This window comes from Poeciliopsis prolifica, unplaced genomic scaffold (assembly GCF_027474105.1).
Source record: "Poeciliopsis prolifica strain line A6 unplaced genomic scaffold, Auburn_PproV2 SCAFFOLD046, whole genome shotgun sequence".
NCBI classification, from domain to species: Eukaryota; Metazoa; Chordata; class Actinopteri; order Cyprinodontiformes; family Poeciliidae; genus Poeciliopsis; species Poeciliopsis prolifica.
The window spans coordinates 1,280,232-1,306,226 of NW_026562421.1; the positions used below are offsets into that span (position 1 = coordinate 1,280,232).

The 25,995-nt window shown below is 37.2% G+C and overlaps 1 protein-coding gene across 2 annotated transcripts; it reads left to right on the plus strand.

Moving 5' to 3' along the window:
- The first annotated feature begins 234 nt into the window (after nucleotides 1-234).
- c1qtnf12 (C1q and TNF related 12) lies at nucleotides 235-25,995 on the plus strand. Of its 2 annotated transcripts, XM_055056907.1 has the most exons (8): nucleotides 235-1,280; nucleotides 17,526-17,630; nucleotides 17,742-17,853; nucleotides 18,754-18,935; nucleotides 20,691-20,799; nucleotides 21,932-22,025; nucleotides 23,441-23,519; nucleotides 23,599-25,995. In XM_055056907.1, the coding sequence occupies exons 1-8, from the start codon at nucleotides 1,101-1,103 to the stop codon at nucleotides 23,695-23,697; spliced, it is 960 nt and encodes a 319-aa protein (XP_054912882.1). In that variant the 5' UTR covers nucleotides 235-1,100; the 3' UTR covers nucleotides 23,698-25,995. The 2 variants fall into 2 exon arrangements, with proteins under 2 accessions (XP_054912882.1, XP_054912883.1); XM_055056908.1 differs by lacking the exons at nucleotides 20,691-20,799; nucleotides 21,932-22,025; nucleotides 23,441-23,519; nucleotides 23,599-25,995 and adding an exon at nucleotides 20,177-20,683.

The following is a 25,995-nucleotide window of genomic DNA, read 5'->3' on the forward strand; positions in this document are numbered from 1 at the left end:
ATTCATACAAGCAACACACATAACTTTATTGCCTGCCAAAGAGCCTTCTCAACTCGACCATTACATCTATGAGATAAAACAGAGCAGAATGAGCTTGTATGGTTGCCAACAGAGAGGCAAAGCAAAAGAGAGAGAGCAAGGGAGACTTGGGCAAGGGGGTGGGAGGGAGAAAGGGAGATGATAAAACGCCACAGTGAGCCCTCCTGCAGGCTCAGAGCAAAGGAGCGACTCAGACCAGACTGAAAAAAAGGGCAGAGAGTGCAGTGGAGCAGGTAGAAAGCAGCCCGGCAGACTCTGAAGCAGACTCTGCGCATTGACTAGATGGAGCAGTGAGCAGCACCTGAGCGGCATCAGGCATCTGCTACCTGTTGAGTTTATTGTGGAAGCAGACAGGAGTGACTAATTCTTCAAGGAGAAGCATCAAAAGAGCAGTTCTGGACTTTAGACTAATTGATTTAAGTGCTGTCCTTGCAGCTTTTTGAAACTTTTTTCTTTTAAGGAAACTGATTTCTTTGGATCTTGCACCACTTTGTTGCATCCTGGAACTTCTTCTCAGTGTAAAAACCAGCAGGAGGGAAAAAAGAGAACTTAACCATCCATCTCCAGCGGCTCTTACAGCCCACCCTTTCTGCTTTGGACACCCCTCCTCTCTCTCTTGCTCTCTCTCTTTCTCACTTTCCTCTCCTCTTTTGCCCCCTGTGCCCTCCCTCAGTCACCTCACCTCCCCCCCAACAGAGCAGAAAGCGTGAAAAATCTCACTAATGGCTTTATTTGCTGTCAGTTCTGTGCCTCTCTGTCATTCCCCTGGACCATTCTGCTTCACACATTTCATAGTTGAGTAAGCCTCCTCGACTGTCTGGCTAGACTTAGCTGTGCCCCTGCAAAGGCTGTGCTGGCTTGGAGCTCATCAAGAGGGGAGGAAACACAGCAGCACCACTCAGTCTGAGAACTTTGTGGACAAGGACATTCAGAAACTTCATTCCTCATTAGTTTTTTTTTTAGGCTTTAGCATCTTCATCTTCTGTCAAAAAACACTTCTGGTCTTCAACTTCTCTGCAAGATTTTCCTCAGGCGCCTTGGTGCTGATTTGAAGTGTGAAGATGAGGTGTGGATGTGGCCGTCTGGCAGTGGTGGCTGCTGTGTTTTGGACTCAGTGCATTCTTCTGGACGGGGTGGAAGCCAGGAAGGAGCGAAAGAGGCCAAAAGAGGCCGCGCCGCAACACACAGAGGCTTACAATGTGACTCTGTCCAACAGTGAGGAGGTCGGCGGAGGCATCAAGGTAGGGAGCAGAGCTTCACACTGCTGGTCTTAAATCTGCACACTGTAAAACATTTTATTTGGATGGCACACTCCAAAAACACAAATTCTAAAATATTTTTGGTCTAGTTTCTGGTGCAAATATCTTACTGGACTTAAAATAATTCAAAACTAACACACAAGTAACTTTTCAACAACATATGGTTTGTTTTAAGTCAATAATTTTTCAATGTGGATGAAAAAGTATAAGTTCCACTGGAAGATTACTTCACGTATAACAAAGGAAAAATATCTGGCAATGGAATTAGTACTTTTTTGTCAAAAAACCTTCGGACACCCCTGCTCTAATTCAAATGAGAGTCTAAGGTTAATCCACAGATGTGAAGGTTTGGTTAGAGGAAGTAAAATGCGACAAAAGGCTGAAGCATCACAGGACAGGTGTGCCCCTACAGGTCAAGCTTCAGGATGTGTGACAGACGAAAAAAACGTGTGAATCCCTGAATGGATGACTACCGCAGGCATGCCAGGAATGTGGACATCTTAAGGCTGATCTGTGCATCAATTAGTACACGCTGTGGGTGTCTTTGTCCAATTTTCCAGCCCAAGTGAACAAATAAAGATGGTATTACTTGCAAGATATTTTATGCATTAGAATGAGGAATTAAAAATAGCAAATTTATTCATTAGATACAGGAACTACCAAAGGTATTTATGCCAGTGCTACAAACTATGTATTTCATTGGGATTTTATTTGATAGATGAGCACAAAGTAGCTTCAAATGAACAAGTTTGTACTCAATATTGTCCCCGCAAAAATAAATTCCAGTTTCACCAAATGCCTTTAAAAAGTTCCCTAAGTAGAGTCTAACTGTGTGTAATTTAATTTCTATTTAAATCCAGCTGTTCTGTAAAGTCTCTGAAGTTTATAAGAGAACATCAGTGAACATACAGCATCGGGAAGACCAAGTAGCACAGGTTAGAGGTCAGGGTTAAAGCTGTAAAAAATACTAAAGCGAGGCTATTTTAATAGAAACTATTCAGAAATTTACATATCTTAAGGAAATCAGTTGAGTCATCCAAAGATAGAAACAGAATGGCATAACTCCAAACTTACCAAGACATGGATAACTCTGGATGAGCTGCAAAGATGTACATCTCAGGTGGGAGAATCTGTTGACTGGACAACCATTCCAAACATGGAGGTGATGGCAGCATCAGGGTGTGGAAAAGCTTTTCTTCAAGAACTGGGAAACTAATCAGAGTGAAAGCACAATCCTAAAGAAAAACCCATTGGAGACTGTGAAAGTCTTTGGCAGAAATTCACTTTCTAGCAGCAAAATAACCCAGAAAATATATGTAGAAAATACTGGAGTGATTTAGGTCAAAGTATGTTTAGAAACTTAAATGTAGGTTTGCAGGGACCTTCAATTCTGTTTGAGCTTCAGCTATTTTCCAAAGCAAAGTAGGCAAGAATTAAAGAAGACAGAATATGAATGTACTCATTACCTTCCACATATTTAATTGTAAAATAAAAGAAAACAGAAAACAGTTTTGTTTTATATTTTGTTGATCTATTGCACAAAAAAAATAAATAAATAAATAAAAAAAATCCATTAAAATACAGTGAAGTTTGTGGTTGTAACCTGAGTGAAAAAATGAACTCGGCATTCATTTTAGTGAAAAAAAGAGGAGCAATGGTTGCCCCCCAACTTTATATTTTTGTTTTTCTTGTTGGTGTTGCATATTTCTGATGGTTTCCAGTGTGGTATTTATTTTGCTTTCAGCCCACCCATTATGTTGGCATTCTCATGTAGCTCTGACTGCCCTATACACCAGTCGTCACGTCTCGTGGTAACCCCTCCTCCCATCCTGAAACCACACAGTGAGGTCTCTTTTGTATCTTTAAGAACACTTTGTAGGTGGCTGTGGCCTACCCCTGTTTATTTGACTTGGTTAGCCCTGTGAAAGCAGCAGCTATGAAGGATGACCTTATGTCAGGCCCTGCAGCCTGTTGAAGATTGAGCCTCCGCGATGTCTCACCTCTGTGCTACGTCCTGCGCGGTGTCTTTGCAAACCCCCCTATCACCATGGTGCCTCACAGGATGTAAGGTGTCCCCTGGAAAGGCTAGGGAAGTTAGGTTGGAACGTGTTAAAATGGAAATTTTATAAAAAATTGACATTTTGAATGCTTTTGTACTTCCATTTGGGTCTCTGCTACTTCTAAAAACAGCCCAAGCACTTTAAAAAACCCACCCAGTTGCTCTGTGTTGCTAAGTTAATATTTTCTTGGTGTCTGGAAAATGGGCTGTTTCAAAAAACCTTCCAAGTATAACGTCACTAATAAAGGTATCACCACACAGACCAAAATATAAAATGCTGCTATTTTGGTATTGGTATTTGGAATATTATAGACCGAAATGAAAATAATTCATATTAATAACTTACTTACAAAATAACAAGATAAAACAAAAGAAACAACTTTGAAACTTCTAAAACTTTATTATAAAACTGGTGAATGCTTGGTGAAAACAATGGTGTTCTTCATTCAGTGAAGATACTTAGTGGGTGGAGTATCCAGAAATTTGAATCATAGTGATGATTCATAGTAAAATTACTCAACCAAAAGTAAAATGTACAGCATAATAAATATCCACCTAAAAGAACACTTTTCCAAATAAATCTTAATGACCCTTGGGTCGCAAGAGCTGGAAAAGTGTTTTATTGATGACCTACCATTCAGAAACATTTTGCTGCATTCTTGTTTGTTGTGCAGGATGCTCTACTTCTGGTTTTCAAAGATGTATGATTGTATAATTGCACATCTATTTGCAGCCATTTTCAAGTGTGGTGGGGAACCTTGGCCAGCAGCAGTTTATTGGATTTGAAGTGACAAGACACCCTTAAACATCTTGTTCTGACAGGCACTCAAAATAGACAGAACTGAGGAATCTAAAATCTCATTAGCTTGATTTTGTGCAAAAATATCAGAAACATGGTTTGCATAACTCATAGACCTATCCTAACCTGTTCAAGGAAGCATAATAGGTCACCTCTGAAAGTCCTGGGGCGATGTTGTTCTCAGCACATTGATTCTGTCATGCATGGGCCCAGTCTGCCTCCACTGTGTCTGGGATATCCGATAGGAGCGGCGTGGTCCTGAAAACTCGGGCAGCATGCCATGTAAGCCCCTCACAAAGCCCCGTAGAAAGGGCCCTGAAAGGGAACACCTCAGTGAGGATTAGGCCCGGGTGCCTCCCTCTTTTCCTTTCATCTCAGTTTCCACAATCAGACGTTAATGACATAATCACTCTTTGGGCAAACTGACACCTTAAATAGTTCTCAGACAAGTTTTTATATTTTGTTGTTAGAGAACCTCTACCAGAATGTATTTTATTGAAATTTTATAAGACAGACCAAAACAAAGCGTAAATATCTGTGTAAAATAAAGAAAATTATTTACTTTTAATTATTTTCAAGTAAATTTTAAAAGTGCAGGGTTGTCCAAAGAGTGGCCCTTGGAACAATTTTGTGGGGCCCGACTCAATTGCTGTTCAAGAATGGCCCTCCAGTGAGCACTTCTGTTAATTTTTGGCATGAAATTTTGAATGATAAATTTGATTCTTCTTCCTATTCAATTCAGTTCAGGTTTATTCGAATCCCAATAATCTTACATTATGAAATGAAAAAGACAAAGTCATAAAAATAACCAACAAAACATAAAAACACTTTTCTTTCTTTAAATCATTATTCTTGTAATAAACTTAAATTTAACGATAAATAAATATCCAGTTACTTTTTACTGAAAAACAAAAGATGTGAGGACATTAATTCTTCTATTAAACTTGGTCAATTGAAGGGTTTTTTTTTCTCCAAAAAAGTGGGGAAACTGTCTGCCTTTTCTTGAGACAAAAATTATTCAACTTTGATTCATTAAAATATTGCATGTTTGACTTATTGCTGAAACCTGAGTCATAACAAAATTATTTAGCATTTCAAGTTGGAAAAACAATGTGAGTCGTGAGTAATTTCAACTTTGGTATGCTGGCCATTGTTGCAAACAGTTTGGACTCTGCTGATCAAGACATTGACATGAATTTATAAATAGCTTAGGATCAGTCAAATGAAACAAACAGCATCTCTGAACTCATATTGTACAGCCTTAGCATAGATTCTCAACTGGATGTAGGTTTAATCTTTGACTGGGTCATTTTAAGAGTTAAATATTCTTTCGTTTAAGCTATAAGCATGTTCCCTGACACTACAGATATTTGCTGATAACACATTTGATTTATGTGTGCATGTGAGCATCTTTTCCCATGTTTACAGTATCCACTGCATAGTTTATGGCAAAAGCAAACTTTAAATGCAGTAACTCTCCTGTCAGAATCTCCCTCCAGAGAAGTGGATCTCTGCAGCTCCTCCAGAGAAAGCATGTATTTACTTCCTCCCAATTCACAATTACAGATCACTTTTTGCTGGTCTATCTTTTAAAATCCTACGAAACCGAAATGAAATTTGTGGCTGTAAAGTGGCTGAATGTCAACAAGGATGCATTGTTATTTGTGAAGGAATATGAAAAGTTAAGTACCATGCAATAGTATTATTTTGGTGAAATAAATTCTCTCTCACACACATTATTAAAATATGACAAACTTTTTTTTAATGCGAGTTTGTACGTTTATTCTCTCACACTTCTGCTAGGTCTCAGAGGAGAAACTCATCCAGTTGCGGTTGTCTTGGTGTGTCATGTTCTCTGACCAGCCAAACATTTACACCCACATTTACATTTTTTCCCCTTTGTGGCCAGTGGAAACCGTTCTAATGATGGCATTTCTATCTGACCAATCCTGTGTGTGGGCTGCTAACAGCGTCCAGTTGGATATTGCATTCTTCTGCAGATTTTCCGTTTGAAACGGATCCCAGCAGTCATCTTTGTAACACGAGGGATTCTTTTGTGTGCAGAACGAACATTTCAGACAAGCCTGACCTCTGTAACCTGTCGTATTCTACAGTTTCAGAGCACAATGTCAAATATATAGGCCTTATAGAGATCCCCCCTTAAGATGAGAAGAATCTGTCACTGCTTCAGAGCAGTGAGGGATCTATGAGGGCTGTAATGGAGAGACTCAAGTCAAACATCACGCCTGGCGTGATGTTTGTTGAGTAATAGCAGGGTTTAGCCTGAAGCAAAGGTTTTTGTTTCCTTTCTCTCATCCCTGGTGATGATTAATGCCACAGCGTGTGGGACATTCAGAATCAGCCCACACATAGGAGACAGGGCCAAGTCCCACAGGAAGCAAGACCACTGCGCAAGCACGTGCTGCTCTTATGCTAGGCCTAACAGGAACTGTCCCCAGTCTGCATGGCATTGTGTTGGCGTGTCAGAAAATAACAAAGATGATGCTTATTTAATGCTGAGAAAATGACTCCATGAAGTCATCTGCAAAGAAACAAGTTGTAAACAGTCTTTTTGTCACCACATCTGGGATTTGCAAGCAAAATAAACCAAAAGGTTTTGTCTTGCCCCTGCAGACACAGTGCAGCCATTCTGTTTGGATTGATGTTAGATTTATGGAAATCTCTTAATCTTTCCTGATTCTGCTCATGCATCAGTCACTGCACCAAGATTTGTTTTTTGTGGCTTAATAGATTAATAGATGTATCTAAAAAAAAGACAGAGCTACATTACAACTTTATCCTGCATGTACATTGAATGTGCATTTAGACATTTTGTTGTTCAGAAAATGTGCATTCGAGATTAAGTCAGGTATGTGACATTGTAAAGATGAGTTTAATTTATGAATAATGACTAATAATTGAGGAGGAGTAGAGGAATGCATAAACAAAACTAGAAGATTTTGCATATGCATAGGAAAAATAGTCAGATCTTCAAAAACACTTTTTGTGTGCTACGTTATCGTTAACAACATTGTTGATATAAAAGAAGATTGGCCAGGATTGTTTCTGCAAGCAAAAATTTGTAAATTTAAAATGCAAAAATATTTTTTGCATTCTGTAAATTTCACAGTAGATTTTATGATATCCAACTGGCTATAAAATTTATTAAATTTTAAACAAGAATGGCTTGCTTTAAAGTGGTACAGAAGAAAGACATCTGTTGTTTATGGATATTTTAAGACACATCCAGGAAGCAGCATAATTATCACAATTAAAATCTTTAGTTTCCCAGTCCTAAATTAAAAACAAATAGCTTGAAATTTTGCTCTGTGTTTCTTGCCAATAGATTCCTTTTAGCGTTGCTTTGGGAAATTTAACGCACTGCAGGGCCTGTTTGCATTCATCGAGCGCTTACGACTCAGCCCATCCATCAGAGAAAGCTGCAAAAAAGTGAAAAAGGAAAATGCTTTCAAACTCAATTCAGAGCCCCTGATGAGCTGAGATGGATGTTCTGCCTACAGTCAAATCACAGAGTAAACTCTGTTTCTGGGCTGGATCAGGACCCTACTGCGTTTAACTTCTCATTTTACCTACCACAGTGAAAATGGGTACTCACTCTGGCAATAGAGCTGTAATTTGTACAGACAACAGATGTTAGCCAGCAATCATGTTTCTTTTAATCTTATATTGCCAGTTTTAGGAGGGTAAGTCCAAGATTTTCACTGGTGATTAGGCAAACATACAGTGTCTTTCAATAGTATTCAGAGCCTTACATTTTCACATTTTGCCATGTTCCAACCATAAACTTCAATGTATTTTATTTATTTGTTTATTCTCTGATTGCCCTCACTATATACGTTGTGAAACCAACTTTAGCTGTAATTGCGGCTGCAGGTCTTTGGGAATGTCTCTACTTTTACAGCCAGAAACAGAAGTTACTGCTCATTTTATTGAATGGAGATTATCAAAACATCAAAATGTTGGTTTTCATGTATTTCCACAGACCTGGATTTAGAGCTGCACTTTGACTAGGCCATTAAAACAGATGAATGTGGTTTCCTGTAAACTATTCAACTTTTAGTCTGGTTGTGTAATTAGGAACATTGTCTTGTAGGGAGTTAAATTTTCCAAAGCAGTCTCAGTTTTTTGCAGCCTCTAATAAGAATCCATCTCTACATCATTTCTAACCACAGCATGATGCTGCCACCATTGTGTTTAACCATAAGGAAAGTGGAAGTGTGTAATGTTATTCCTTTATGCTTTGCATGTAGACCGGATCATTCTGGCTTGTGGCAAACTTTAAGTAAGCAGTGGATTTCTTCTTGCTGTTTATTCATAAAGGCCAAATTTATGCAGCTAATGATTGGATCTCTGCATTTTCTCTAGGATTATTATAAACTTCTCGAGTGCTTCTCTGATTAATGCCCTCCTTACCATTTAGATAGCCTGGCATGTATCTGTTGTTTGTTGTGCCATATTCTTTCCTTTTTCAGATGACGATGAACAGAGCTCTGTGAGACGCTTAAGGCCTTAAAATTTGTTTATATCCAAACTCAGCTTTAGACATCACCATAGTTATTTCTTTGCTCTGTCTGCTGTGTTCCTTGGTCTCCATGATGATGTTTACTCACTTAAGATGACACTGATGCCTTCACAGAACACAAAAACTGAGATTTGATTCAACTCATATGTAATTTATTTAGTAATTAAGGGACTTCTGAAGGCAATTGTATGTATGTTCTTTTTGAATGTTTGTTTTTAGAGGTCTCACATTAAATGGGTCTGAAATTATGAAGCCTCTGGTGGCACTGGGGCAATGTCCTCTCAGATGTGAATTTGTTCATACTAACATTTTCACCTGATTTTGCCTAATTGATGAAATAATCAAATGAGGTCAAGTGTCAGTTGGCACATTGAGACAATGACATCTGCAGGATGTGGCATTGAATTTTTATGTTTCTAAAATATTTCTGAACACTCTTGTACCCATTCTTTGTTATAATAGGCTACACATGTCATGATTTTTCCTATTTTTTTATATGTATAAATAGGCCAGATTTGTGTAAGTTAGACTATTCAGTTTCCCACTGGCAACAATTGTTGCAGAGTATAAAACCTACATTATTCACTAACATAACCAACATAAATTGCAGTAATTCATAAATATCATGTGTTAGGGAGGTCCAAGGATTGAAATACATGCACTTATTTTGCAGGAAAAATTCAGGATTAAATGGGTTAAATAACCTGTCAGTAAAACAAGACATTTTCCCATATTATAAGTTAAATGTCTTGTCTGCTGGTAGATTATTTCACTTATAGCCAGTACTTTTTCATGGTCCAATACTTGGTAAGTTTTTGTGTTTTTGCAGAGTTTATTGAGATTAAAGTTTTGTATTTATAGAAAATAGGACAAAGCCTATAAGAAAGCAAAAAATCCCAGTAACATTTGTATTGTATGACAATAGATAAAATGTCTCCTAATCCTCTACCTTCTTTAAATAAAAATTTCTCATATCTATATATTTTTCAACCACAGTTGAAAACCTCACTAATACATAGTATTAAAATACCAATACATAGAAGTTCAAAGTGCTAAAATGGAACATGTTCATGGATTGTCAATAGTTTGCAAACGACAGTTTGTAAATTTATTTAATCTCTCACTATAACATTGTCAATAAGACAGTCGGACCACATTTCACCCAAACTTTCTAATGTATTCCTGAAATATTTATGAAGCCACTGACAGAAACTTCAGTGTGTGTCAGGGTGATTATGTTCTGCAGAGAATGTTTTCACATTGTGTAACAGAATAGTGAAAACAGCACAGAGTCAACATTGCATGCCTATCCTTATTTAGCTCTCCCGCAACAAATCCACAAGGTAATCTGTCTCTTTGAAGAGCAGCGATGGGGAACACGGAGGTGGATGTATGATGGCTGGGATGCACGCAGGTTAACAGGAAAAACTCATCCTGGAAAGCCTGGGGATCCCTGCCTGCTGGGGCGGCATCGGCCCCTCGCTGGGCCCTTCCAACTCATGCATGGATGACTGCACAGGGAGACTGCACAGGGAGCAGTGCAGTGATGTAAAAACAAGAGATTATAAAACACTTTTTTCATCATCCCGCTCAACCTTAAACCTTCGTGTGCAACATTCTTTATCAGCAGCTAAATGTTTCATGTCGTCGTGTGTGTACATACAGGTAGGAAAACACATAACGCTGACGTGAAAACAAGATAAGCTGGAGGAATTCAGGAGCTGCCTGCAGAGGAGCAGAATTGCAGTATCTGGTTGCGGCCCCAGAGACATGTTTTAACAGTTGTATTTGTGTTTTCGGTGGCACGCTGCCCCAGGGAAATATTTCCCGTTTTATTGCTTCAAATGAATTCTACCTAATTTTCTCCAAACTACATGAAAAACACATTTAAAGCAGTGAACACAGAAGACCTCTTTTTCTCCGGGTAATGAAATCTCATGGCCCAGTATGAACAATCTATCATGATTACAACTGTTTCACCAAATAATCCAAAACCTCTAAACCACCCGGCCAGAGAGCAGTATGAAAAATAAAACAATAAAAATTTGTTTTATTGTCCGCTATAATTACCAGAACAGTCACTAGTGGAAAGACAAAGCATGCTTATGTGGAAACTTCAAGGATGCAGCATTGTTGCATTGTCTCCTGATTTATTTGACTGCCAGAAACATCCATGATTAAGATTTTACAGAAAAGATCCAAAAGTTCATGAAGTACAACAATTGCTTTTAACATTTTGCAGAGCATGGAGAAGAGATGGAAAAGAAAAACACAGTTTTTGCAACAAACCTGTCAACATAAATTCAACCACTGACAATATGAATAAACTGAAGTCTAAATTTTGTTTGCAGAACTTGTTGTAATCATTGCATAAATTCATTTGTTTCCCTTTGAAAGGCCCCAAAGGACAAAACAGCAAAAAATCATGTTGTTTTCTGTTTAGAGAGTTTCCAGTAAACAAACTTAAAGCTTGATTCTCCTCCATGTTGGAGTCAAGCTTGATAACAAAGGTCTGAAAATTATGTAGTAAGATTATAATCATAAAACTTAGAAATTAATCCTGCAGAGTCAGGCTCAGATTTCACAACTGGCACTTTAGAAAAACCTATTTATTGCTTGTACAGGTCTTGGAATTTCTTTTGTTTTTTGTTTTTATGTAAATTTACAGTCTAATGATGACTAACAGCAGGGACATTTCTAGGAATCAGTGTGGCTTCCTGGGATAAATTTTCTATTCACATCATTTGGAAGGTAGAAACCAGAGTCAAATCAGCATATCTTTGGAAAAATCTACCAAAGAAAACAAACTATTGTGGATGTTTTTGCAATTAGTAGAGTGCTAAACAAATCTCATTCCGATACCAGAACAAGCATAACTAACCTTAGTGTAAAACTGAGAAGAGAAATTAAATGCTTTTTCACAGATTCAGACTGATAATGTTACAATATTTTATGTTTGGAGATTCGGATAAAAATAATCCCGACTTCACTCTAGAATTGCGAATCATTTATCAGTTTCACATTTGAATGGATGTCACACACTGTGTGTATGGTTAATGCTTAGCAAAACCAGTGCATCTCACATGCTTTAGTTATTAAAAATCAGATATTTTTTCTTTTACCAGCTTCTCAGTTAGAAGTGTTTTTATTTCAGCTTCATATTTAACCACAATCCAAAAAATTTATGAAATTTCTTTAAAAGTGACGGCGCTCTCCTCTTGTTTCTTCAGTCTTGCTAAAAGCAGACAGAGGAAACCGCATTTGATTCAAACAGCAGTGGTTAATTTCCTCCACCATATGTGCCTCTTTCAATAAATTTGATATTAAAACTGATTTATTTTTGGTTATCTTAAATGAAAATTCCTCAAAGTTTATATGTAGTTCAAAATGTTTCAAGTACTTTTTGTCACTTTTGCCTTGTCAGTGCTAATATTTATTTCCATACTGTCTGGATCACACAGTGATGGCGTTATATAGCAACTTCTTTATTTTTTTAAATGTATTTTTGAAGTATCGGATTGAGATTCAGTATCAACTCATCCTCAAATAAAAATGAAATGACTTCGACATTGATTCAGGGGGAGAAAAACATGATCAGGACATTGCTAATTTATTTTCCTTGCCACTGAATACTTACCCCCATGAGAGTAAATATTAACTTGTGTTAGTGCTGAGATGGTTTAAACTGTACATATTTTTTTGCAGCCTTTATTTAATCAGAATAAATAGTAGTTAATGAATAAATAATTAGTTAAACAATTAGTTTATGCATCTTAAGGAATAGTTGGTGTTTGAATATTTTGCTTTAAGCATTTCTGGAGGAGATAAAAATGCATTTAGATTTTCTTAGATGTGGTGTTCATATTTAACCAAAACAGATAGTCTTCTTTTCAAAGGCGATCCAGAATAATAAAATTCAGGATTGGTTCATTTATAACTTATCATGAAATTACACTTTTTATACCGATTTTAAAATATTGTATATTTTCTGTTCACTTTTGGCAAGCTTCATCTTCACCTTTTGCTAAATGCCTGCTGGATTTAACATTTTATCAAGCAGGATGAAAAGTGCCATCAAGGATCTTTCAGCAGGGTTCCTTCTATACAAGAGGATTACGGCAGAATTGTTGAACTCAGACTTTTTGCGTGGTAAAAGTAAGATTACTGTCCCACCAGGGAACACAGTGCTCCCCCTTCTTTAACAACCCCCTCAACAAGGATAACAACTGTCTGGAGGACTTGACATTTCTCACCTTTACACATGATAACGGACACATTCTCATGCACCGTGCTGGGAGGGCGTGTGCTTGAAACTGCTGATAGATGAGACAAGTTTAAGGCCCTCACACATCAGCGGTGATCAAAGCCAGAGCACCTCTGTTCTTCATCAACTCTGAGCTCTCATACCTGCGTTCGCTGGCTCACTTGTTCACGGCTTGCTCACTTGTTCACGGCTTGCTCAAGCAGATGAAAAGAAATGTTGGGGAATCCGTGGTTCACTTCACACCCTGGTCAAAAGCAGCCAATGAGAGATGGAAAGCACCTGACAGCAAGCAGTAGAAAGGTTTCTTTTTCTTTTTTTTTGGATCTGCATGTGTGGACTCTTTGAAGTTCTTACTCCCACCTGCATACAATGAATCAGCCATTTTTCTTTGGCATACTGTATATGTGATCCCAGCCATCACTACGGCTTATATTTCTCTGATAGTGTGTAGAAATGACACCGAATAAAAAAAAAAAAACGAGACAGGAACATGGTGTGTTTAATGGAAAAAACTGAGCATTCCTTCATTTGACGATTCAATTATTTATGCAGTGATTTGCTGTTATTCCATAGCTCAAAAATGAAGGTAATAATTACCTTAGTTATAGCCTTTCTTCTCCGAGCACAGAAAATCCCTGAGGGGAATAGTTTAATGGTTTAATTATAACGTTGTGTTTCATACATTTGAAGAGAATGACTGATATCTTGGCACGGATTCTCCTTTTTTCTAATGTAGCACATGTGGGGCAATTCTCAAAGTGTTGAAACTCAAAAAGAACACAGTGCGATTTCACGGTGCTTCAATAAATAAAATGAGTAGATGAAGCTTTCTGGTTGTCAGAAAGACTACTTTTATTGAGAGTTAAAGAACTCTGTGGTAAATTATTATGTGAATTGTTAATATAAGCTTTTTCAAGGCTCATTTCAGAGCCTTGAGATTGGCAGAAAAATGTTCACATATAATTTAGTCTGGGAGCTCTCGGTTTATTTTTAATGTCTAGGGGCCGTTGCAAACACATGGTGACTGACTTGTCTGATGACACAATTGGAAAAAGCAACAATCAGTTTAAGCATGCCATATTTTATTATAGGAGCAGAAGAAAATATCTATAGGATTTTTTCTAAAAGTGCACCCCATAGTATTTTGCTGATTTGAACCAATAGCCTTGAAATAGTTTTTATTGCAATAGTATAGCAACATGGTAATAAAATTTTAGGAACATTAACAAATTATTGAATAGACATCTGCTTCTCTCTTTAATACACTTCAAAACAGAAACCATGTAATTTAACTGAGGCGATTTGATTTTTTTAGCCAAACAATGGTTCCAAAAAAGAACTGGCTTATTTTTGCTCATTTCTAAAATTGTAAGATTCAACTTTTCAACTAACATACTGCAAAACACCATATGGCAACTGTTGGGTAAGGTGAAGGATCTGTGATACTGTCAACCTGTTTCCCCTCCAAATGCCTGGGGAATCTTATCACAGTGTATGGCATCGTGAACGAAATTCGATAAGTCGAGGCATATGGAAAGTCTTGGCTTTCCCTGGATCTATAATTTTGTAGCTCTATTAGCTTCTTGGAACCCTGGGTTCCATTAAGGAAACAGTTGGATTTCTTTGTTACACATGACAGAAAAAACATGCAAAGGGCTCAGAATTAGCGTAATGGAAATGTGTGCTAAAACAAAAGTTGGCATAACTGTCGTTGTGGGTTTTGGTGGCTACCACTTGGTACCTGACAAAGCAGGCTGTTTGTGCTGTATGTCATGATCCGACATAAGTTTGTTATAAAAGTATTACAGATTAAACTTCAGCTTTAATGACATAAAGCTACATCATTTTTAAAGTGTAATCACTAATACTTTTATAACAAATTTATGTGAGATCATGATTTCTTGGTTAATGTCAAGTTGTCATAACGAAGACATTTTGAATAATGTCATAATTGACCAAATAACACTTTATGACGGCAGTCATAAATATTCATAAAAACTTGCTCGTGTTCATGCAAGGTTTTATGTTTATGATGGTGTCAAGTCAGTTTTATTCACAACCTGTCAAATAAAGTGTTACCAAAAATTCTTAATTCATATGAAAATAGTATTTTTTAACATCTGTTTTTTATAAACACTGAAAAACTAATTGTTTTCTTTGTTTGACTTTTCTAAACTTTAAAATTCAAAGAGGCCTTCTATCCAAATGTACTCTGATATTCAATTATGTTGACACTTGATCGCTTTTAGTTTTTATCTGTTTCCAAACCTGAAAATAACATCAAATAGCAAATACAACAATCTGCCAGCAGCCGGCGCAGAATCTGTTTATTTTGTCTGCTGTCAGTGAGAGACAGGGACCAAGTGCTGCAAATCCCAAAACACAAAAAAGGAACGATTTTTCCTGCAGCATATTACAAAGACAAACAAGGAGTTACTTTGTTGCGGTGCAACAAGAGGCATGTCTTCAGCAGAGCAGAAGGGAGCATGTTGGTTTAGTAGATAAGTGGTCCGTGTTCTGCTGCCAAACCTAAACAAATTCCATTTCACACAGCTCACCTCCGTGCCTCGTCTGTATCTCCTCTTCTATCTCAACTGAAGGCCCCTGGATGTTCAGGGGAAAGTTGGGGTAACATTTGAGCTCCAATTAATTGGAATTCATTCAGCCTCTCATTTTACCCAAATGAAAATAAACCAGTTGCACCACTGGACATAAAAAATGTTGCTTCCAGAGGCCTTCGCGCTTCGTTATCTCTCCAACAGATCGTAGTCGGTTTGCCGCTGTATTTCATAATAAATTAGGTATTCCAGAGTAATAAAAACTGACTGTTTAACTTATCCATATATATCCACGTTCTGCATATATTTGCCATCTTTCTTGTGAGAGCTCAGTTATTTTCATAGGGCTTGAAATCAAGACTAAAAAAGAAAACCACTGTTCTGACTCAGAGGAAGGAAAAAAAAACATTGAAAATGTTTTTTTCCTTATCATAAACTACAGTAAATGAAGGCTGTTGTGTACAGCATTGAGATTACATTGAGCAGCAGGGTGCTTATTGAAATTTTAATGTGGAAAAACCTCACCAACTTTACAATGTATATTTACATTAATCCTCCTTGGCTATTTTGCACATGCAGTAATTTTCCTTGACCTTTTCCAGGAGTTTTATGTGATAGAGTAAATGCCAAGTAGTGTTTAATTGTGATGTGGAAGGAAAACGAGACGTTGTTTTGAACAACTTTTTAACAAATTGAAATCTGAAAACGAGGCCGTGCATTTTGATTTAGCATAACCTCTTTCCTACAATTATCGATAGACATCTTCAGACTAACATGTCTGTGCATTCCTGTTTGTTTCTAAGTCTTGTAACAAATTCTATGTTGACATAGATCTAGACAGACTGAACAACTGAATGTGGCTTCATCCAAATCATTATTCTGCTGGTATGTTTAGTGTTACTGTCCTGCTTGAAGGTGAATAACCATCTCTAATTTGTTCATCTTAAATTACGTGAACTCTGAATTACATTATTTGTGGGTATCTGAGAAAAGGGGCTTGGAAACAAATGTCCAATAAATAGATTACAGACTTAAATGAAGCTTAATTGCAGAAGTAAATGAAGCTATTTTCATTTTACTTCACCACTCTGCAAAACTTTGTTTTGCATTTCTGGTCAAATACATTAAGGTTTGGAGTTACAGTGTGACGGAACATAAAAACATTTGAGGTGTAATTATATTTTCATGAGTGGCAATATAAAATGGGGCTCCTGTGTGAATTAATTAAGAAGAAAAAAAGCACATGAGGAGGACAGTGACTAATGCCAGTGTGAAAAGCCCTGATGCTGATGAGTTATGAGAGGAGGAGAGGAGGAGGCTTTCTTGTTTGACCATTCCCTGCTGTCTGGCACCATTTAATTGTGTCTTAGCATGAGCTTTTCCAAAAAGTGGTTTTAAAAGAAACAATAATGACTTTGTACAAATCTTTGTGGCTCTTCTGCATTACACCCCACTGGGAAGAATTACTTCACTGTGAAATGAATGATTAGTTTGTTGACAATGTTTTTATATATTCTTTCTTTAAAAAGCTAAACAACTTATTAAGCTTTAAAGACAAAAAAATAAAGTTTCAAATATATTTGCATCACTGAGAAACATTGTAGATGTTTTTCTTGATCGTGCCTTGAGAGCCTTATTGTTTCCAAATTGAATCACTATTGTTGCCTTGTAGAAAGTATTACTGCCTCATAAAAAGGCTGTGAATGGCCCAAAATGGTTAACAAAATACCTAAGCCACAACATAACATAAAACTATAGCAGAAATTAAGCTAACTTCAACTTTTGCATAGATTTTGTGAAGTTATAGGTGGGAATATTGATGTCCGAAAAAGAGGACCAGTCCTGAAACACTTTAATCATCCTCTGTTGAGTGGACTTCTCTTACTCATTAATACGTTTTGAAAATCTCTCACAAAGATGTATAAAGAAGGAAGCATTTGTAGAAAATGGATGGATAAATCTAGCTATGGGCTTAATAGCTGACAGTCTTCCTCCTTGCTGCAGACTTCTGATCACCAACGGGTGGATCCACTAGGGTCATGGATGGATTTTGTCAAGCGACCAGTTGGAAACCTCCCCAGAAAGTGCCGCAAACGCAGACCAGCTCTGGTAAACATAAGCTGTCTTTTCAGCCTCTCAAAATAAATTTTTACCATTATCTATACAAAAGCATAGCTGAATCATTCATTTCAAAGCATGACTGTTTTTCTCTTCAAATAGCCTGGACCACCAGGTCCTCCAGGTCCCCCGGGCCCTCAAGGACCTCCTGGCTTTCCAGGGGCTGAAGTTACCCAGGAAGTTCTTTTGCAGGAGTTCAAAGAGATGATTAAAGGTAAACACATTACTACACAGAAAACCCTGCATTCATACAAGGTACATACAAGTAAAGGAAGCTGTCAGGTGCTTATCACCTTTGTAAACTAGGATTTTTGTCAATTTGCTAGCTCATCATACATAATGTTGACAGCTCTTACAATGGCCCAACAGAAACAATTATTGCTTTTCACATCAATCTGTGAAAAGTTATGTCTATTTTCAACCAATTGGTTCCTTCCCATGTCAGTCAGACATTTTCTCTGGAGGAATCCCAAGGCATTTCCATGCCAGCCAAGAAGCATAGTCTCTCCCTCTCTAAGGCAGAGCCCATTTCATGGAGAAAACTCATTTTTGGGCACTTTTATCTTCAATCTCTTTCTTTTATTATCTACCTAAAGCACAGGTATGAATAGAAAAGCTGATTGACCAGTAAATTGACTGATTATTAGCATCCACATCAAAACAGATGCAGCACCAGTCCACCCATTGATGACCTATTCCAGATACTTAAGCTCCTCTAATCCAGAGAAAGCACTCTACCATTTTTTTGGCTCAAGACCAGAATTGGAGGCACTGATCCTGATGAAATCAGTAGGACAACAATATTTGCATGAACTGAAATGGATCCCATCAACACCTTGGCTGCACCTGGAAAAACTGTCCTGAGAGGTTATGAACATAATCAGTGACAAGTTCAAGTTATTGCTGTTCAAAGTGGTGCTATGTGGATTGTGACTTAACAATTGAGAGGTTTTTGAAACTACTCATTGTCCAGACACCAAAAGACATAAACTTATAGCCAAAAACCAAAGGGTGGTGAGAGGGGCTTTTAGAGTGCCATACATCATAACAGAAAAGTTAAAGTTTTGCTCTGAGGTGACTTTGCAATGTAACAGCAAGACTGTATTCTTCTCAGAGGCTACAGAAAGGAGGGCAGCACTTGACAGGCAAATAAGCCCCAGCCAGCAACCTACAGTCCTCTTGACACTGGAGGGAATGGCCTCCCACCGCCGAATACAAGAAGCTTTCCACTGCAAGCTCAAGGGACCTGTGGTGGTGGACAAGAAGACGCTGGTGGAGCTCCAGAACTTTCAGACAGTGAGTTTGTTTAAAACCAAGTAAATGTTTATGAATCAGTGAAGCTTTGCTCCCCTACTTGAAAAAGTAGAGTTGTGTCTAATCCTCCTCTGAACTGTTATTTGCTTTGTTTTTCTGTCTTAGCTGTGAAAGAGTGAGTGTTTGGTAATTGTTGCTTACTTTGGATGTGGGAGAATTTTGAAAGGATCAACCCCTGCCACCCCTCTCCCTGGTAAATGGCATTGGCAACACATGTTGTGCCATTCTGAGACTCAGACTGCCTTTTTGGTCAAAAATATCCCCTTTTTCAATCCTACACATCACTCCCTGGGCAGCACACAAAGGAGACTCTGTCTCTGACTTGGAATAATGTGTGGAGAGGACAGAAATAGAGACTGTTAGAAGAAGCATGCAGAACGATGGGCTGTTAGGACGGGCTGACATACTGTGGCTTGAGGAGGGACGATTACATGCCAGTCTGTTTAATATAATAATAAAGCATCATGTTATAACGGCATTAGACAGTTATAGTTCAGAATTTTGCAGAATTATAACTGTTCTGCAAAATTCAGTTATAGTTTAAAGAAAGTTTAAAGAAAGCATCTGATCAAATTGTGCAGGGTCTGAATTAATCCTCTTTGGTAAAATATAATTTGGTGAAAATAGATTTTTAGCTTTCCTTTTGAAATTTTAAACTTTCCTTTGCAACTTTTAATAGCAGTTAACATAAGCAGAGTAGCAATTCTTTGCATGCCACACTACTTATGATTGCAAATCCATTGACTTAAGTCTGAGATTTCTAAGTCTGCCAACTCTTCCAAGTGCAGGATGATTAAATGGATAAAACTAAACAACTTCTTTGTGATCTCTTCAGCTCACCTGTTATCTGCTGAAGTCAGCTCCAGGTCACATTCTCATTTTGATAAAATGTTACCAAGGTGAACATAAACTGATGACCTCTTATGAAAGGAAGCTCCTGAAACTTGAAACAATTAGGTCAAAATTGCAAAAATATGAAATTGTCAAAAAACAAAATGCCAACCCCATTAAGGCTTTACATGCTTGCTCTAATTCAAATGAGGATATTAACGGCAAAAAAGCAAGAAAAATATGGCTTCATTTGCAGCCACGCAGAAATGCTATAGCATTTAAATGCTGTGATGCAGGGAGGAGCACAGACAGAAACTAGGAGAACCTGCACTTCTTCCCCTGGAGAAAAACTGCCCTTCTGAAATCGTTGTTTTTTTGTTTGTTTTTTACAGTGCATTGTGGACTATAAAATATCTCACACTACTAAGGCATCCAGCACTTCCAAGCGCCGCACAAGGTGCCATTTTTTAACACTTGAGAACCTGCAACCCAAAATGTCTGTGCACGCCTCTGTTGTGAAAACTCTATGCATTTCAGGATCCTGCAAAGCTTGGTGGCAGGTCGAAAATGATTATTCAGCAATTGGATGAAGGTGTCAAGATCATGTCGTATCATGAATCCCGATACCGGTCCTACTCATTAAACTCTCCTTACTTTACAAATATTTTTGAGATAATATTTTAAATTGCTATGTTTAGGCAGCTCAACTGATTTATATTCCTCTTCCCTGTTGCCAAAGTCATCTTCGTAGACTCAGCTTTGACACATTTAAACAAGCAGTTTGTATTTTCTTTCTGCATTTATGAAGAGAGAATAGTCACCACTGGGGCAGTTGTCCTACAGGGACCAACGTGTCACTATAATAAATCATCCAGATATCAGTTGAGTTGTTTTCTTTGCTTTCAGCCGCCTGCTAAAGGAGCTTTCCTCAGGGGAAAAGGAATGGACCAGTCAACAGGGAGGTTCACAGCCCAAATCACTGGGATATACCAGTTTTCTGCTAATGTCCACATTGGTAAGTCAGAGTGACTTTCCTTACTGTAATTTATTACACAGTAAAGCCTTAAAGCCCCCTATACACCCATATACATGTTCAGACTCTTGCAAGCAAATTATAAGGAGACAGCGGTTGTTTACATTGACCTCACCCTTGCACTTATGTGGATTCTGTTGAAAATGTTAAAACATCATCATCTTTATCCACACATGCTTAGAACAACCAAGCAATGGCTTTGATTCAGATTATGTTTACCTGTTCACATAAAGAGGTAAAAAAGTGAGAAAACACACTTTTTATTTCTGATGTGTACCTGTTACAAACGGTTGTAAAAAGCAGATCCACGTTTTTGGATCCCAAGTGAAGATCTTTTAAAAGCTTTAAGATTTATTTCAGCATGATAAATCATAAATGTTACAATGTAAGGATTTATGAATCTTGAGGGTAAAACATTTTGTTTAGGAGACATGCCAGGTGAAAGCTCCCGTCACAAAAGAAAGAATATTGGAACAGGTTTATAGAAAAGGATGAATATGCGAAAAAGTATCTCTTTCTCATTGTTCTCCACACATGGATGAAATTTGTGATACTATGTCCTTTATAGGGCCTAAGAGCCTATCTAAAGGCTCAAATTTTCTGTGAAAATGTCAGGACATTTAAAATGCAAATCTGCTGTAGTATTTGTGATTTGCGAAAATATTTCATTTTATAGTGGGTTCCTGCAATGTATAAACTTCACTTTCTGAAATTGAACTTTTTCTTGGTATCCTAATTTTTTTCAGATGTATCTGTATTCCATACAAAAGGAGTTTGTCCGACATTTTAGCAGTAGGGGGTGCTAATGAAAGTATCACTTATGATTTTGTTAAAAACATTAAATGTCTTTACATGGAACTCTTTTTGCACTGTGAATAAAAGTTAAGCTATTATCATCTAAGTTTTTATGAGGTTTGCTCATATTTGTAATTTATGATATGGCATTTGTAGGTTTTATTTCTAATATTTCTGTAATCTTTTTAAAATACAAGGATTTTACACATCTGGATCAGGTGTGCCAGTATATGCAGAGGAGATGTGGGAAGTTTAAAAAAAAAATCAGTTTAAATAAGCCTCTATGATTGTATGATGGTAACTGTTAGCCTATTTGCAGATCACAATGAGGTGAAGAGGAGCAAAAGTCAACTTAAAGCCAGAGACAACGTCCGGGTGTTGATCTGCATCGAATCGCTCTGCCACAGATACACGTAGGTGTCCTGAAAAGCATTTAATCTTGTAAAGACTAATTCGATTAATCTGTGAATCTAAATCAAATTTGCAACGCCAGTGTAATTGTAAGTTATTTCCATTTGGTTTTTGATGGTCAGTAAAACTTAAAAGTACATAATTCAATTTAACAAAACTTGCAAAACAATTGCATTTTGCATGCTTAACACCCTTGCTCAGACAGTTTGTTTACTTTTGCCTTAAAATGGTGAAATTTAAACAGTTTAATGCTGCCTCAACTTTCACTGGAATTTATGAGCTGTTAAAGGTGTGGTCTGTTACACTTTGCATGGGACCAGTGTGGCATTTCCTGTATAAAAGCAGCGCATGTCTTCAAGGGAAATGTCCCCTCATTTAGAAAAGTCGTCCCTGTCGCCAAACTAATCTTTATAGACTCACCTTTGACACTTTTAGGGAGCCTGTTACATACAACAGCTCTCATAGTGAAATGCCCTTATTTGGGATTTGGGAGTCAGATAATGAAGAACAAAATACTGTTGGGTGGCGTGGAAAAAAAAAAGCAGAGCAAGTCTTTGTTCTTTCGCGTATTTCAAAATTTCTGTTTACACAAAGTCAGAGAAAAAGGTTGAAATGAATTACTCTCCACTATCTCCCCAGAGCTCTACATCCACTCTTCTAGTGTGGTACAATAAGAGAAAAATATAAATAATACTATTATGATGTGTTGCTTAACCCAAAAGAGTACTTAACTTTTGCTTTTTGAGCCAAAACCCCAGTCTGTCTCCGACTCCCACACATGAAAATGAGGAGAATGTGAAATGAGGTTCACTGAGATGGCAGTTGGAGCAAAGACAAATAAGATTGATTTGCAATAAAAATTTTACATTTTCCACTTAACACAAGCCAGTTCCTTCATTATGCGGTCAAAGACAGAGAATTAGTTTCAACCATCTATACAAACAAAGCCAAAGTAAGAAACTGGCTTATTTGATTTCTTGCTCAGAAGCTTATATACTTTAATCTGCATTTTCATGCATGTGACAGCAGCTAAGTAACTTGCATTTAGATTAATTTTTTTTACATGCTGTAGATATGTTTGAAGAAGCCAGGAGAAGATTAACAAATCAACTTTTGTTATGTTATGTTCTGATGATAATACAAACAGACCGAAAGGCCACAGAAAGGGGATATTTTTGGAAAGCTTCATCCAATAGGAAGATATATCAGTGCCTTACTTATAAGGCACTTCATATTAGGTTGTGTTTCAAATAACATTTTCCAGTATATGGCCTCATTTAAACATACAATAAATAGAGTGATTTTTTCAACTTTAGCACCTTTTGAAACTACATTAATAATATAAGTAAAAATTGTACATTGAGCATTAAAACTGTGATATTTGTAAAAAGTTTTCTCCCTGATATTGTTGTTACAGTTCACTTGAAATGATTGTTGGATTAGAAAGCAACAGCAAGATATTCACTGTGAGTGTTCAGGGTCTGCTGGAGCTACAGGTGAGAGAAAAGCCCAACAAGCACATAATAAAACAGCTCAGTCTTTCATTAATGCCAGTCTTTATGCATTTCTCTGCAGGTTGGCCAATACACTTCCATATATGTGGATAACGCAGCTGGTGCTTCCATTACGATACAAAGCGGTTCGGATTTCATGGGCATTCTGCTTGGTGAATAGCCTCACACTGGAAAAGTGCATCCCCAAGCCATCCACTGGTGTCTTATGGTTCTTTGTATCGTTGAATGAACTGCCTCTTAAAACCATGACACAAGACAAAAACCACAAGGGACTTTTGAAGGAAAGATGAATGGCTAATATTGACTTTACTGCCCATCAGATGGTGAAAGGACACTGTGAAGAACTTCAAGGCTGAGTTTGTTTTTCACAATGCACTGCCACTTCCATGGGGAACCTGGATGCATGCTGCCTCACGTTTGAAATAACCTGAACATGAAATGGAGATTATGTTTGCATCAATATATTCTTAAGGCTTTTTAAGACCTTTGCAGTAAACCAAACATTATTCTTGTTCACTGTTGTTGGTGGAAAAGCTAAAGAACATGAAATATCACAGTCATCTGTTTAATATATATTGATATGTAATTGTTTTGTCTACAGTATTTGTCATTTACACACTTGTGAGATGGTATTTTTTTTGGATTTAAATTCACAATTTTATATAAATATATGTATATTATATAGTGCATAGACTCTGTGAGTACACTGGATGATTGATGCTGGATAGGCCTCATAATTTGGCCTCATACGGTCAAGAGAAAAACTAAGTACACCCATATAATTCAATAGCTTGCAGAACCCCATATTTCTTGTAATTGAAAAGCAAGTAGCAGCAATAATTCAGTTTTTTTTTTCATGTATTGACACTTTGTCTACTCTGCTTTATAACGTTTCTTCACTCTGTTGAGTTTTGTGGCCAATCATTTATCTCAGTTTTGATGCTTTGATCACTTTCTTTTTCAGGACTTCTGTAGTTGCATGTTAATGTGTCAGAGAGATGGTTTTCCATATATATTTTGGCATTGAGAAGAGTTCATGGTCAGATTAATGTCTGTGAGGTTCCCAGTTGATGCAGAAAAAACCCAAAACATCACACTCCCACTACCATGTTTACCAGTTTGAGGTGCCAAGACATTGGCCATTCCAACACATGGTAGCTAGCAAGTTTTCTTAGCAATTTATCAATGTTCTCCACTTAGCTTAACAAAGCCTTGTAGAAATAAATTCCAAGATTTATTTCTTTAAAAAGTTTTTCCTATGGCAGTGACTTTTTATAACTTTTTTGCAATCACAAAAAATACTCAGAAACTACTGAAAGGATTATGAGATTTGTCTCCAGGCAACATTTTCAAAAAATCTTAGTTAGTAATTATACATATATTATGACACTGTGCATAATATACCTCAGAAGACATACTATTTAGCGAATGATAACTCATGCTAACACAATAAACTTTTACAGGGCTTTTGTGTTGGCAAAATTGTGCTTTACATTTTCATCTGGAAGTTAAAATTTCTGAGTTCCATATCAGAATGATCAATACGGTCATTGGTTTCATACTAATTATGAAAATCCAATATGGCTGCTGTGCATACAAAATATATTACGGTTCCAATTGTACATCACCAAACTGGCTGTCCTCCACTCCAGGGGACACACAGAACAGCGATAACGAGACACTGCTACTGAAATGGTGTCACGTTTGTTTATGTGAAACCGGTCTATGGGCTGCTGTGGACAGTTTGAAAAAGACACAATTAAATGAGGTGAGGCAATTTACCAGTGATAATCCAAATGAATTATCAAAAAAAAAAAAAAAAATCTGGCGGGTAATAATACTTTCTCCAATGGCTTGCTGTTACGAGCATTGGTGGTATTCCTATGAAAAAGGAGAAGTTTACAAGTGCGCTTATCAAATTCAGCTGGAAGACCAGCTATTTCAACAAAGGAGAAGGAGACTGTGGTGGTGTTTTTATGCGAGATTTGGTGGTAATTTGCTATCATTCCAAAGATTGAAAAATAACTTTGTTGTTGTTTCCAGCCTTTTTTCTGCCTTGGCCTCCATTCTAACTTACATTGTAAATGTCCATTGTCCAGTTTTTAGAAAGAGAAGCCTTGCATGATTTTTGTTCTTGCCACGTACTGTAGATGTGTCATCATGGCAATGTCCCCTTAATTTTTGTTTAAATGCCAATAACTTGGAGCAAAACTGAAATTTTGAAGACCAATCAGTAAAAAAAAATCAACAAAAATTCTTTGACATCAAAAAGCAGTGTTTCTTGATTCTTGTTTTATGTTGCGTTTTATGTTCCTGTGCAACAAAAAATGTGTGTCTGCTAACTATTTCCAACAAAAAAGCAGCAAAAACTTGCCAAAATTTTTTTTTCTATGTTGCTAAATGTTATCGACATCAGTTGCTGATGATAATATTCATTAAAACATAATTTTATATTCAA